We start from the raw sequence: 14,423 nt of genomic DNA, 5'->3' as shown, positions 1-14,423 counted from the left end.
CAAACATTATTGATATGAAAAGTTAACTTATCGAGGAAGTAGTATCAAGAAAGTGGAAATTGATAGAGAATAAGAAAGTGAAGGGAAACATGTAGTGGTAATAATACTAGTGGGATTTGTACGAAAAGGCAAGACTTTGCATGACCTTTGGACGCTGATTCGACCACTGTGAGTCATCCAGTCTTCTTTTTTTTTTTTTTTTTTTTTTATTTATTTTGGTTTTTAGTACAAGCTATGGGGGGAATTGCCCCAAAAAAAAACAGACTATGGGGGAAGGGGGTTAACACAACATTCTTTGGGTGCAGAGGGTTTTGAACTTTTGGCCAGTTGGTAGGAGCCCCTGAGCTATGCCCCACTTGCAGTTTTTTTTTTTTTTAATTCTATTTTGAGACACCGATCACTACATTAGAGCACTTCCACCGTGCAGTCCTTGTCAGGGTAGGAGGGGCCCCAAGCTCCATTTCATGGTTCCAGCGGGCTTAAGCTACCTGTGCAGCTCGTGGGCTCCACAAGCCTGGGTAGGCCCGAAAGTAAGAATAGCCTGGGTTTTTGACTGGTTTGTTGACGTCAGTGATGATGTTAGCAATGGAAAAAAATTATAAAAAATGTTGACGCTAAATCTGAACAGATAGAGATGAGTGCAACTTACAAGAGATGTGGACGATCTAGGAGATCGATTGAGTGGTAAATGGAGATTCCTCATGTCTTCAGATGTTGATCCTGAATAGAAGATAAGCGAAGCTCGTGAGGTCTATGGAACCGGTGTGGAACCAGCCTAAGACCCTCCGATGCTCAAGTAAGATTGTTTTTAAGAGCTCTTGCTGTTGACCATATAGAAGTATAAAAGTCAAGCTGAAAAGTCTTACCCCTGTATTGTAGTGGAATGGGCCTATTTATAGAGGGCATTTAGTATGCTCTTAGTGCTCGTTTTCGATGTGGGACTCGTGGGAAGGCCTTCTGAGGTCGACACGAGTCCTTAGATATTTTGGGCGGGTATTTCGAGGTTGATTCTCTACAATCGGTAAGGGATGCCGATTGTAGACGAGTTGGGCGCGTAATGGCTGTTCGCATCTTTGAGACAATGCCATCGGTGGCCGATGCCGATTGTCTGAGGCCTTGGGTACTTGGGCGAGTTTATGAGATCCACGTGTCGTTGTACGAGTGGAGGGTCAGATATGGTACAAACAAAAAATCTAAAAAATTACTAGAATTTTCAGAATTTTTTTTAATAAATACTTAGTCATATTCTTCACTTCCTACACCAAAATTCTATACAAATTCCTCTCTTCATATCTCATGTGAATAGTGGTTGCTATGGCAATAGGTGGAAATACCACAAGCCTTTTCCAAGGGCTGCTACTATTCACATAAATAGTAACAGCCCTTTCCCTTTTCCATGACAAATGGGGGGAAGTGCTCCTATGGGGGAGGGGGAGGCGCTGAAGGGCTCAATCACACTTCATGGTTTCCAACTGTTGAAGATTGGCTCACCGTTGATGTTAGGAAGTAAAGCAAGCAGCAATCCAGATTTTGCGCATGGGTCCTACTTGCTGTGTGTTTTTAGCCTATTTCTTTTAGGGTTTTGTTTCCTACTTCTAGTCTAATTGTAACTCAAGTCCTATAAGCTATAAATAGGAATTTTGCATCTCATAGAGAGCAATAATGTAGAATACAAGAGGGTATAGGGGCTAAGGGGTTGTTTTTTTTTTTTTTTTTGTAAACTTTGTTCATATTCTTCTACTCTAAGGATCACCGAAGAGGACTTAAGCATGTTGTCAAACCTCTATAAATTCTTATGTTCTAGGTTGATTTGTTTGTTTTTATACTGTTTAATTTTTCAGTTTTGTAGAAAGAGAATTTTAGTAATCAAAATAGTTTTCATTATGATAATGTAAACAATTTAATGGGTATGTCTGGGAGTGACTCGGATTCATGTTAACTCGATTCCCTGATCACTCTTATCCATGCTCACTCCGATTACGAATTAGTAAACATGCAATATTAGTTTTTATTTCTTTTGATTTAAATTAGGGTATAAATGGAAGTTGAAAGAGGAAAGGTAACGTTTCTCAGCCAAGGAAGAAAAAGTGAAAAGAAACACCAAAAGCAAAAGAAGAAAAACAAACAAACATTATCAAAATGAAAGGTAAAGCTTCTCAGGGAAGTTAGCGTGGCGAATGTGAGGGAACCATGTAGTGGCGAATGTTGATGGGATTCGTACGAAAAGCAAGACTTTGCATGAGCTGCTTTCCATTCTTTATATCTATAGCCACGCACCGTCCACAAACGAAGTTACAAAATCACCTAGTTTGAAATTTGAGGTAAAAAAATGGGAGCTAATGAAAGCAGGGAAGGCTCTTGGAGCATCAAGGACGTGTCCAATGGTGTAATTGCAGCTGCCGCTGTGGCAGGAATGGCTCTGCTGGCCTATGGTTTATATGGACTTGTTTCAGCTTCAGAGCAGAGGAGGAAGACGATGAAAGCTCCGGGCAGAGGTGACCAAATCTTAAGGGATGATTTTCAGGCTAACCCAAAAGCTTATTTCAGAGACCTCCGCCGCAAATAGAGAGCCAGTCCCAGTGGGATGGGAGGATATTGTAGCACTTGCAACTCAGAGTTACTGCCTTTATTATATGAATAAATAAACTCTTGTAGCAGTCTCTATTCTATTATTCTATCTATTTCTATTATGCATAATGGGTCCTTGTTGGATTGAGTTCTAAGTTCAAATCGCATGGACGATAACTTGTTGATTAATATAAAAAATAAAAAATAAAAAACAACAGTCGAGCTTGGATCATCGAATCAACCTAAAAATACTGTAGGATTCAAAAATGCGACATATTCTAACATTAGGAAGAGAAATATAACCACACCAAAAGCTAGTTAAGCATGTGACTTCTTGATTGAATAACTGATCCTTCCACTCCCCAAAACGATGATCATTATGAGTATGCAATATTCATAATGAATACAATCAGCCATGATGTGCCACAACAAAGGCCTCTTGTGAAAATAGAATTCAACAAATCTGACATATTATTAGCAATCTAGCAGCTGATTTAAATTACAAACCAAGAACCTGTCCAGAATCACAAGAGAATCCCATTGACAAAAGCACACAACTCACACAAATAAAGTTCACAACACATACTACAGACTGATAATACAAACAAATTATATATATATATCTAATACAAAGATACGGCAGCAAATAAAGAACGTAAACCAAAAATTACCGCAAATGTTTCATACCATGCCTAGGTGGAAGAAGGGAAGGCAGAATTTAGTAACTCTTCATCCTCAATGAAGATTTGCAAATTCTTGGACTTCATAAAAAAATCAACTGCTTCCTCATTAAATTCTAGCACAAAGGCCAACTTGATCAGCTCAGAAAGTGCAGGGATATGATCAGTGTGCTCCCACAAGACGCCATCAGATATTACTTCAGAGAAATATGTGGCAAACTCAATGATACTTTTATGTCCCCCAGACCTGTCCATTTTCTGAGAGAAAAATTTCGACATCTCTCTGTCCCATCTTATCTTACGGCTTGCTCTCACTTTCAAAATCTCCCCAGAAGACAATGGTAAGTTATAGCTTACAGTGATCGGTTCAGTTGTCTCTACGACAGCGAGATTGAGAAGACCTTGGACTGCTTTTCGCCTCTTCCCTGCTTCCATTTCAATGGGAGAACAAGCTAGAAAACCAAGAATCAGCTTGAGCAGCGCTTTCCCGATCAATTTCTCCGTTGGAATTACCTGTTCATCAACACCATTTTCTAGGGACAGTTCTTCCTTCTGTACAGATTCAGAAATAGCTCGAACACCAATTTTCCTATACATTTCAAGCAATGTAGTCCGAGGCAAGTCAGGCAAGCTTGGCTGAGGGTACCAAACAAATAAGGGGTGAGTAGAAGACTTATCAAAAAGATCCTTAAGTTGAAGGTCATCAGGAAGGAAAACGTCGCACTTGTTTAACATCAAGATTTCATCTGAGCCTGAATTAACAGGTACTTTCACCAAGGCCTCAGAAAGAGCTTTCTCTGTTTTTGATTTCTTTAAAACATACTGCCAGAACTTGCAACATTGATCATGAGACAGTCCAGTTTCAGAACTTTCCCACACCTTCCAGAGCTTGCAGTAGTCATCAATTGACGGACGGGGCTTTACCTTGTGAGCACTGGAGAAGAACAAGAGTAGGTTACGCTCAAAGTATTTCTCCAGAACAGTCAACTGCAAGCCAAACAGCTCATCCTTGTCATATAAAACACACTCTTCTGGATTAACCCACTCTCCATTCTGATTTCCCTTTGGAATCCAGATCCTTTTGTCAGCCTTGCTATTCGGCTCCCACTTAAACTCACTCAAGTAACTATATACTCGAACAAAAGTGGACAATTCATCATGAAGAGCAAGCTGGCTGGCAATCAAAGGACATCCTTTGTCCACTTCAACAATCACCTTTATTGCAGAGAGCTCTTCTCTGTATGTTGTAATTTCAGAACCATAAAATTCTTCATCAATGAAAGGGCCATCAGTCTGCTTTAGATGCTCGCCAAACTTGGAATCAAACAACAAGCACTTGCTCGGAGGCCTGTAACCATCATGAGTCTTCAGCCATGCCTGAGAAACTTTCTTCGGGAACACATCAGGAAAGGAGTTATCTTTCTCCTGCAATAAAATATGTATGCAGTCCAGCAAAGCAAGTGCATTTTCTCGAGAAATGCTGCTCGGATTCTGGGGAAGATAAAGACAAGAAGGCACAAACTTGACCCCATCCTTGAATTGCACAACAACCCCCAAGCTCTTCAGCTCTTGCTTATATTCATGAATGTTCTTGCCATAACAAGTGTCAGAATCGTCAATAAAAGGGAGAAGGCATATGGGAGAGAGAGATTCCCAATCAGAACAAAACAGAATGCACTCTCTTGGAGATCTATAATCACCAAGGCGAGTACGCAGCCACTTTTTTTCGCAAATGCAGCTCTTAAGATCTGCAGGAAATTTAAAACGACTTCCCTCCAGCTTTCTGTAACAGGACAGAAATGATTCTACATTTTCTTTGGTGATGGAAGCCTGCTGGAAATGGTGAGCAAATACTTTTGCAGCCTCTTCAAAATCAACGACCACCCCTATATTTCTCAACTCATCTCTGAAGGAAAAGATTATGTCTCCATACAAATTATGATCAATCAATGGGACACCACTAAAGACCTGAAGAAGGCAACCCCATTCTGGGTGAAACAAGAGACATTCACTTGGAGACTTGTAACCATTATTTGTCTTCAGGCATTTTTTTCCTCTCAGTGCTTCGACAATCTTATTGGATGAATTTGAAATGTGCATAATTTGCAGCATTAGTAGAACAGCCTCAGGTGTCAGAGAAGTTAAGCATGACGGTGACTTTAGGTGGTCGACAACAAGCTGGTAATTTTTGTTGAACGAGACAACCACACCAAGCAACTCAAGTTCTGTTTTGAAATCAAGGATTTCTTCACCGTATACCTCCTGATCAATGAAGGGAATGTCACTAATTTTGGATGCAATTATCCACTCTTGGTCAAACAAGACAGATCCATCTGGAGACCTGTAACCATGAGATTTTGTTTTAAGCCATGGTCCGCTTTTGATACTGCTGATGAAATCGTCTGGGGGAAGACATTTGTCCCTCAAGAGCCTGATAAAATGTAGTATTGAAAGTACGTTGCCTCTAGTTAAAGTGGACGAAGCTGCCAGAGACATAAGATGCTTCCCAATAAACTCACATGCTTCTCCAAATTCAAACATTACTCCAATTGTTTTCAGCTCCTCCTTGTAATCATCAATTCTATCACCATAATAACTCTTGTCAACCAATGGGATATCAACAAAAACGGATCCAGTCTGTAAAATGTTTCCCCATGATGGGGCAAGTACAAATGACTCCGAAGGTGGCCTGGACACAGAAAATCCATTCAAAGTAACTTTCAACCAACTACCTTCCTTTATACATTTCAAGAACTTCTCCGGGATGTGAACCCTTTGATATCTCAGGTGGCGAATCCAGTCCAAAAGCAAGAATACCTTTTGTATACTAAGTGTTGCAGATACAGTTGGAAGACAGGCATTGGGAGCAGAAATATAAGGGACATCCGAAGCTCCAGCATACTCTTTGAGGAACTCAAGGAGCTGCTTCTGTTCTGTAATTTGACCTGCAAAGCAGCCTGGATTCATGTAATCTTCTCCTAACTGAACAAAGCCATCTTCTTTCCACAGATTCGAATCAGTAAACCCCGCCCATTTGCTTTCGTTGGCAGGGACAATAACTCCTTCCCTTTGTCTGATGACGTCCCCATAGTTATCCACAAGTGGCATCTTACCACACAAATCAACGACTTCAGGATAAGAGATATAGCTCCTTGTGCGGCATGAATGATACAAAAAGTGGGCATATGCAATAGCAGGTTTCCGTTCAATACCATGAGACTTATAGAGGCAAACTGCATATTCATGTACATTTACAGCTGCAACCTTCATTTGTTCCGCAAGCCATTTCACCAACTTGTCCTTGTTAGAACATAACTGGATAGCTTCCTGGGTCCCTTTCGGCATAAAAAGAAGACTTGCCGAAGATATAAATTCCCTGTTCCAGTCAATCAGCCATGAAACATGACAAGAATGGCGGGATAGGCAAACGTTCTTTTTACCAGTCTGCATTGAGCTCAAGCTGCACAAAGATACATCCTCATAAAGATCCACATATTTTATCAGTGGTATGTTCTTGATGTTGGTGCAATGAAATTTGGGCCGCCAATTATCAGCAATAAACAGTAGAAGTTCCAAGTAGACATCTTCTGACACTCCAACTACCAGATTGGAACTCTGAATGCATTTAGCATACCATTCATCATCCACTGGTTCAACTCCAAGGAAACTCAAAATGTGATCATACTCTTCTTGGTCAAATGAATGACACAAAACATATTTTCCATGGGAAGAGAGATTCGGCAAGCTTACCCCTACTTCCCTTGCCTTTCTCAAAATATTCCAAAAAGGAGGCAATAACCTACCCACTTCACAAGGTTTATGGAAGAACTTCTGCTCCTTGTGCGGCTCACATGGTACAATGTCTTTCTCAACCAGCTGTGCTTTGATTGACTCCCTCACAACATTCAATTCATCATATTGAGAGCTCTGGACAGGCAAGAACCTGAAAAAAAGAGGCAAACTAGATACTGGTGCGTCTTCTATAGTTTTCACGAGAGAGAGAAATGCATTAATAAATGCAGAGGGCACACAGTTCAGAATTCCTTGATTCCACTTCTTGTCCAATAGAATATTTTCTCTTGATGATGCTAAAAGAAAATCTGCCTGAATTATGAAGGGCAAATTTGTAAACATTTCAGTGGGAAGGAATGCATAGACCCCGGGTGAGCTTGTTCCTCTATTAAGGCGTTCTCCATATGGAAATGCTAGCGTGATCACCCACTCATCTACCTCCATTCTCTTCTCATCTCTGCATTCTTGCTTGACAGGAAACTTCTGCTTCCACATATAATAGATGCATTCGGGTTCCGACTCATTACCATTTTCTTTTGCAGAGAGATGGAGCGTGTAGGAATCAGCATCAATGTTCTTCCGCGTCACAAAATCAGTCTCACTTGATATTGATATCGCGGTTACAGTGTTGAGCCTGGGATCCTCATTATCTTCCCTAACCGAGAGACGCTTAATCTTTGCAAGAAACAAGAGAACTTCAGGATGCATGCTTGAGAGCTGCTGCTTCACAGGTTTGACCTTGTCAGGCTTTAGAGGCAAGATCAGTGTTGTGGTTGGAAGGGCAGAACCAGAACCATATATCTCTGTTATGTCAGATAGAGTCGGGCTTTCCTCAACCCATTCTGGAACTATGTACCCAAGATCGCAATGCATACAAGGCTCTTCATTGAACCTTATTTGATAACCATTACTAAAAATGTAAGGCCGAGCTGTGATCAGAAACACGCTCTTGAAACCAATTCCTGTAGATAAAAGATTCAAACTTTACTCCCTTATAACTCACATCATTGCTTCAAATAGAACACCTATATATCTTTCACCTAAGAATAATAGTTGACCTTTTAAATGGAAAACTGTCTTAACCCTCTTAATTAAAAGATCCAGACAATTATGGGTATTTCATAATCATATGCACTTGTGAGGTGAGTTTAACAGATTTCTTAATCTACTAATCACGAAATTATTGTGCATCTCTCCAGTCATGGGAAATGTAAACCAATGGATTTATTGTCTGATCTCTATGTCAAGATTGGTAGGTAATACAAGCTTTCCTTATGACCAATATTCTTGGAGAAGCTATATAACATATGCCTGTTTCTGGAGTCAAAATAAAGCTTAACCAAGCATGCTGAAAAGGTAGATTTTGAGTAAAGTCACCAAATTTTGTGAAGCTCCATACATTTTTGGAAGGCCTAAAGCTAAAAAAATCAGCAGTGACATTAACTATTGACACACTAGATCATAAGGTACTGATGTACACATACCTTTCTCCCCAATATAGCCCTGATTCCGGTTGCCTTTCTTTGTCGACCGTCCAATACCGCAAATAGACTCTATGTTTGTGGGAGAAAATCCCTTCTCATTATTGAAAACAAGCAAGGTGGCAGGAGCCCCTGTGCCGGTTATATCCCGGGACGTTATGACAAACTCAAGTGATGGATCAACCCCCTCTGAGTACTGATTATCTTCTGCATTCTGTAAAGTAAATTTAACCATTATTTGTTGTTTGAATCAACTTGAATTAACCATATAAGAAACAAAACTACGATTGGCAACTGTATATAGTTGCTTTTAATCAAGGATATCACCCAATGATATGGATTACGATTCACATACAAATACAGTACTATCACATAACTCTAGTAACTTGAATCAATCAAAACACTGAGAAATTGAATACCATCTTAATCAATGTAACCTTTTAAAAGTTCATCTTTATCAAATTAAAAGTTTAAAATTAACCCTTCAAATACATTCTCCAGCACACTAATACCGATATGCATGCGCATATAAACACACATATATTCCTTAATTTCTCTTAAAAAAGCATTTAGATTTCAAGTGAAGAAGGGGATGACCAAGTAATGAAACAGAAATCATGGAGATCAGAGTTCCATAACCTTGTTATGTACTGAACTTCAACACCAAACAAAACCCATCACGGAGATTTAGTATTTTTTCAGTGTAAGGTCTATACATGCATACATACGCACATATATATATATATATATATATATATATATATATATATATATATATGTATGTATGTATGTATGTAGGAATGTGAATGCAAACCTGGATGAGTTCCATGAGAAAGTGGACATCTTTAGAATAGAGCTCAGCAGAGAGATGCTCGACAGCGTGGTGAAGATCTTCAGATAAAGGGTTGAGTTCCCCTCCAATGGAGAACTTTTTCATGCGTATTTCTTCTATGTGCTCTCTCGGTGTCGCCATTTTCCGTACGGACACAAACCCAAAGGCACAACCTTTACAGTGAAACAGAGAGCAAGCAGATAGTAAACAGAGAGTCAGAAATGAGGGAGGGATATTCTATAACTCACACTATCTTTCCATTTTCCCAAGAAATAGGATGTTTATATCTTCTTCTTCTTTTTTCATTGACTAGGGAGGGAGAGGATTGACTCAAGATTGTCTCTTATGTAAATTGAACCAGGTGGTTTAGGGAGAGTTTGCCCCACTTTTCCACTCTTCCACTGGTGCCACCAGGATGTTTATATTGTTTAAATTTAATTGATGAATTTTGATTTTTAAAATATAAAAAGCTCCATATAACATTGCTTTACTTAATTATTAAAAAGGTATATAAGAGGATTAGTACTACATGAACACAAACTAAAATGACAAATAACACTAAACTAAGGTTACATGTTATGAAAATATGAAGAGATACTGGTGAGGAAAATGTGGAGGAGGCTTTCTTTTTTGCTTTAAATTCTATTTAATTACTATTATAGGTTTTATTAGTTTTGATTTCTTTTTTATTGGAAGTTTGTTAAAAATGTTCTCTTAAATAGTAGTATAATAAAAAAGATAAATTATATTTTATTTACCAATATAATAAATAAATAGAGCTCGTTTGGAAGTGATTTTGGATAGCTCAATAATCATTTCTATGAAGAATCACTTTAAATAGTTTAATTTTATGAGGAAGCCCTAAGACGTGTTGAGGAAGTAAATGACAATGCAAACAGCACAGAGGAAGGAACTTGTCAATTAAGGAATAAAAAAAGTGGAAAAGAGAAAAGAAAACAAACCAAACATTATTGAAATGAAAAGTAAGTAGTATATATATATATATATATAGAGAGAGAGAGAGAGAGAGAGAGAGAGAGAGAGAGAGAGAAAATGACAAGGAAAAACATGTACGAAAAGCAACAGGTGTTAATGGGATTTGTACGAAAAGCAAGACTTTGGATGAGCTTTGGACGCTGATTCGACCATCTGAGTCCTTGTTTCGAATTTTTTAAGTCCTTGAGAATCTAACAAACACCTTTCGTCAACTTCGCATTTTTCATCCAAAGCCAAACGACAAAATGGAAAGACTTTTGCTTTCTGAGTCACTTCTTACGTACGCAGTCTACTTCAAACTAGTTTCAGAGTGAGTAACTTAGGGGTGGCATTTTATACCGAAAAACTGAAAAACTGCAAAAATCAACTGATAATTTACCACAATGAAACCGTAATCGCGGTAAACCAAATCGCATTTGCGGTATTTAGAACCGAACCGCATTTGCGGTTGCGGTTGCAGTATTTGATTTTCAAAACTTGCGGTTACCGCAAACCGCGAATATATTTTAAATAATATTGTCTATATTATATTATATGTAAAATATATTTCATACAACATATTTCATACAATATTTTCTATTCACACCCATTAATCGTAGCCGTTTAATGGTAGAGGCATTAGTGTGTACTAGTGATTGGCTTAGAGCGGACGAATTTTCCTTTTACAAGGAACCAACGGATGATGAGGTTGAATTCTACAAGGAAATGAAATATATGACAACTTGTAAGTAATTAGTTTATTTATGCTCATGTTATTTATGCTTCTTCTTATAATAAAATGTACTAAACTTATGTTGTTTTATTTGTAGATAGCATTGGTGCTCAAACAACACAACGGGGTTCTTCAAATCCACTCACCACCACCAACACTTGAGTTTGTAACATTGGTGCATTGCATTTTCCTTTTAGTTTGTAACTTTAATTAACTTTGAATTGGATTTTCTTTTGGGTTATAACTTTAATTCATTTTGCATTGCATTTTCCTTTTGGTTTGTAACTTTAAAGAATTTGGAATTTGAATGCTTGAGAAGTTTAACTTTAATTGGAATGCTTGGAATTGAACTTTAATTTTCTTTAGGTTGTGAATGCTTGAGAAGTTGAGGAGATTGTGAATTTATATATGCTTGAGAAGTTGGATTTTTATGACACAAAAAGAACTTGCGGTTTTAAACCGCTAATTCACAGTAACCGACCGCAAAAAGCGGTCGGTTTGCGGTTTCAAAAATCACCATACCGCAAATAGTCGGTCGGTTTGCGGTTTGAGCAAAAATTCGCGGTTACCGAACTGCAACCAACCCAACAACGAGACATACATTTAGACCTTAATAAAAACAAAGGGACGACTAAATGGAAGGCTTACTTTTCTCCTCTCTTCTTAGACAGTCTCCTCCACTAGTTTCAGAAGAAGTGGGGTAATTTTCGTCCTTGCAACTTTATGTTCTTGTTTTCTTTCATTTTTTAGCCCAACTACCCATTTGAGAACAATAACACAAGTAACAATATTATTGGTGATGAATAGGACACAAGTCAGGACGTACCCAAGTACGTAGATGATCATGTTACTTGTGAAGGCAATATTGTTCATTTACTTACTGGTCAATGATCATTTAGTTTCGTGGCTTATAATTTCTTAATACAAGAGCGATAGTCTAAACTACAGTATATGAGGAGGAGATTTCTTGTAAGACATTTACTCGTCTTAAACCACTTGATATGGTCTTCTAATCACATGAGCTTCTTGTGATTAAGTGTGGTGAATTACATTATCTGTTTAATGAAGACTAATGATTTGCTTGGTTCACGTGACCTTCTAAAACATGATGAATCCCACTTGTTAAATTTATGCCTTAAATAGGATAGATTGTAGGATTGAGTATATGATAGAAAAGAATCTTCCACTTAAAGAAAACTATGATCGAAGTGCCTGAAAAGGATTTAGATACGGGAATTATAGTGTAATCCTGGGAGCAAAGTTGTAATCTAGTGGACTAAATTCTCAAATTCCCGTAGCAAATTTGCCCAACATATTGTGTTTTGTGCTTATGTTTTCTTTATTGAAGTACATCATGATTCAAATTGCATAACTGACAATTGTTGATTAATAAATAAATAATAACAGTTGGGTTTGGATATTATTGAATCAAATCGAAAATCAGTTTGCTTCGAGTATGATTTTGGATTATAATTTAGATAAAGTACGGATTAGTTTTGGATTCAAATTAAGTTTTTGTCGGCAACGAGACTTGAATGTGTTAAAGAAAGATATAAAATAAGAAAATGACAAGGAAAAACATGTACGAAAAGCAACCATGTATGTTAAATTAATGGGATTTGTACGAAAAGCAAGACTTTGGATGAGTTTTGGACGCTGATTCGACCATCTGAGTCCTTGTTATGAATCTTTTTTTTTTTAAAGTCTATGAGAATCTAACAAACACCTTTCATCAAATGGAAGACTTTTGCTTTCTAGTCTCTTCTTACGTACACAGCCTACTTCAAACTAGTCTCTTCTTGCATTTAGTAACCCTACAACCAAACATACATTTAGATATTAATAAAAACAAAGGGATGACTAATGGAAGGCTTACTTTTCTCCTCTATTCCTAGACAGTCTCCACTAGTTTCAGAAGAAGTGTGGGCAATTTTCGTCCTTACAACTTTATGTCATTGTTTCCTTACAGTATATGGGGAGGGGATTTCTTGTAAGACATTTACTTGTCTTAAACCATCTGATATATATGGTAATCACATGAGCTCCTTGTGATTATGTATAGTGAATTACATTATTGATTGACGAAGAATAATGGTTTGCTTGGTTCACATGAGCTTCTAGAACATAATGAATCCAACTTGTTAAATTTATGCATTAACCAGGATAGATTGTAGGATTGGGTATATGATAGAAAAGAATCTAACACTTAAGGAAAACTATAGTCTAAGTGCCTGAAAAGGATTTAGATTCGGGAATTATAGCGTAATCCTGAGAGCAAACCTTACAAGAACGATTCTTACCAACTCAACCAACCCTCGACCTGCTAAATCCACTTTTGCTAATATATATCACAAAATTCACTATCAAATACATAGGAAGGGAGAGTAAGAATATTCAAGGATGTGAGGTAAACAGGGCCTTTGGAGAGGATGGTGGTGGTTCAAAGGAGCGTTGTGCCATTAGGGTTACCAATAACAGAGAACTAGGTTTGCCTTCATTTCCAATCCCTTGTACAATTCTAACTCGGTCAACTTTTACACAATTCCTTGCGTCCTTGCGTCCTTGCGTTTTCATACACTCCTTCATCTCTCGATCACCCACACAAATTGTAATATAATATCAAACAAAGTGAAAGTAAATTAAATATCTGTGCTTAAAGTAGGAAATTAAGGTAAACGCATGCTAGAAAACCAGGGAGGAGTATGGGATATGATCTTAACTAACTTTTTTCTTTGAGGGAGGAATAACTCGAAGGAAAATGCTAGGCAGATCACATTTTATATAATACCTCTCAATTTTTTTCTGTTTCCTTTAGGCTTAAGTGAGTCAAGATGGAAAACTAAGTACGATTAAATACTAAATAATTGAAAGTTAGCCTTCAATTCCCTTAGAAATGAGAGGGAGAGCTTGACATACGGCCAATTTCAGACACAGAGATCATAATATATGAAGTAGATTAAAAACTAAATCTATGGAGCAACAGTTAGGGTGGGTGTGTGTGTTCATGAGAAAACGACGCTAAAAAAGGCGTCGGTGTTCAGGAGAAACGACGGCGTTCTATCTAGCATCTGTAGAAAATGCATTCGAATAGAATGTCGTTGATGGCAAACGCATTGCATGCAATTCAAGAGACGTGGGGAATTTGAAGTTAACATTTTTTATTATGAGAAAACATAAACCAGCAAGCAACAAGAAAGACAATAAAGTAAATATTACATCATAATTTGCAGAATAATTAAATCAAAGCCAGAGTTATGAACTTGCTTGACCTGAAAATGGGTCGGATTCATTTTAAATAAGTTTGGGTTAACTAACTTTGAATGTTGAGCCAAGCTCGGGTTAATTGGAGTCCACACAAACAC

The 14,423-nt window shown here is 37.8% G+C and overlaps 1 protein-coding gene across 1 annotated transcript; it reads right to left on the bottom strand.

Moving 5' to 3' along the window:
- Nucleotides 1–3,021: 3,021 nt before the first annotated feature.
- Nucleotides 3,022–9,756, bottom strand: LOC148294553 (uncharacterized). The gene is made up of 3 exons (XM_088253379.1): nucleotides 9,336–9,756; nucleotides 8,525–8,735; nucleotides 3,022–8,002 (listed from the first exon to the last, which is right to left on the bottom strand). The coding sequence occupies exons 1-3, from the start codon at nucleotides 9,492–9,494 to the stop codon at nucleotides 3,261–3,263; spliced, it is 5,112 nt and encodes a 1,703-aa protein (XP_088109505.1). The 5' UTR covers nucleotides 9,495–9,756; the 3' UTR covers nucleotides 3,022–3,260.
- Nucleotides 9,757–14,423: the final 4,667 nt, after the last annotated feature.

This window comes from Prunus avium, chromosome 5 (genome assembly GCF_965620075.1).
Source record: "Prunus avium chromosome 5, drPruAviu1.hap1.1, whole genome shotgun sequence".
Lineage (NCBI taxonomy): Eukaryota > Viridiplantae > Streptophyta > Magnoliopsida > Rosales > Rosaceae > Prunus > Prunus avium.
Note: the sequence above shows the minus strand (reverse complement) of the source record. Positions and strands in the feature narration are given on the sequence as shown.

Coding starts and splice junctions, on each gene's coding strand:
- LOC148294553 (XM_088253379.1), bottom strand. CDS start 9,494: ATGGCGACACCGAGAGAGCACATAGAAGAAATACGCATGAAAAAGTTC. Junction 8,736..9,335: donor TTCTCATGGAACTCATCCAG/GTTTGCATTCAC, acceptor TTTACTTTACAG/AATGCAGAAGATAATCAGTA. Junction 8,003..8,524: donor GGGCTATATTGGGGAGAAAG/GTATGTGTACAT, acceptor TTTTATCTACAG/GAATTGGTTTCAAGAGCGTG.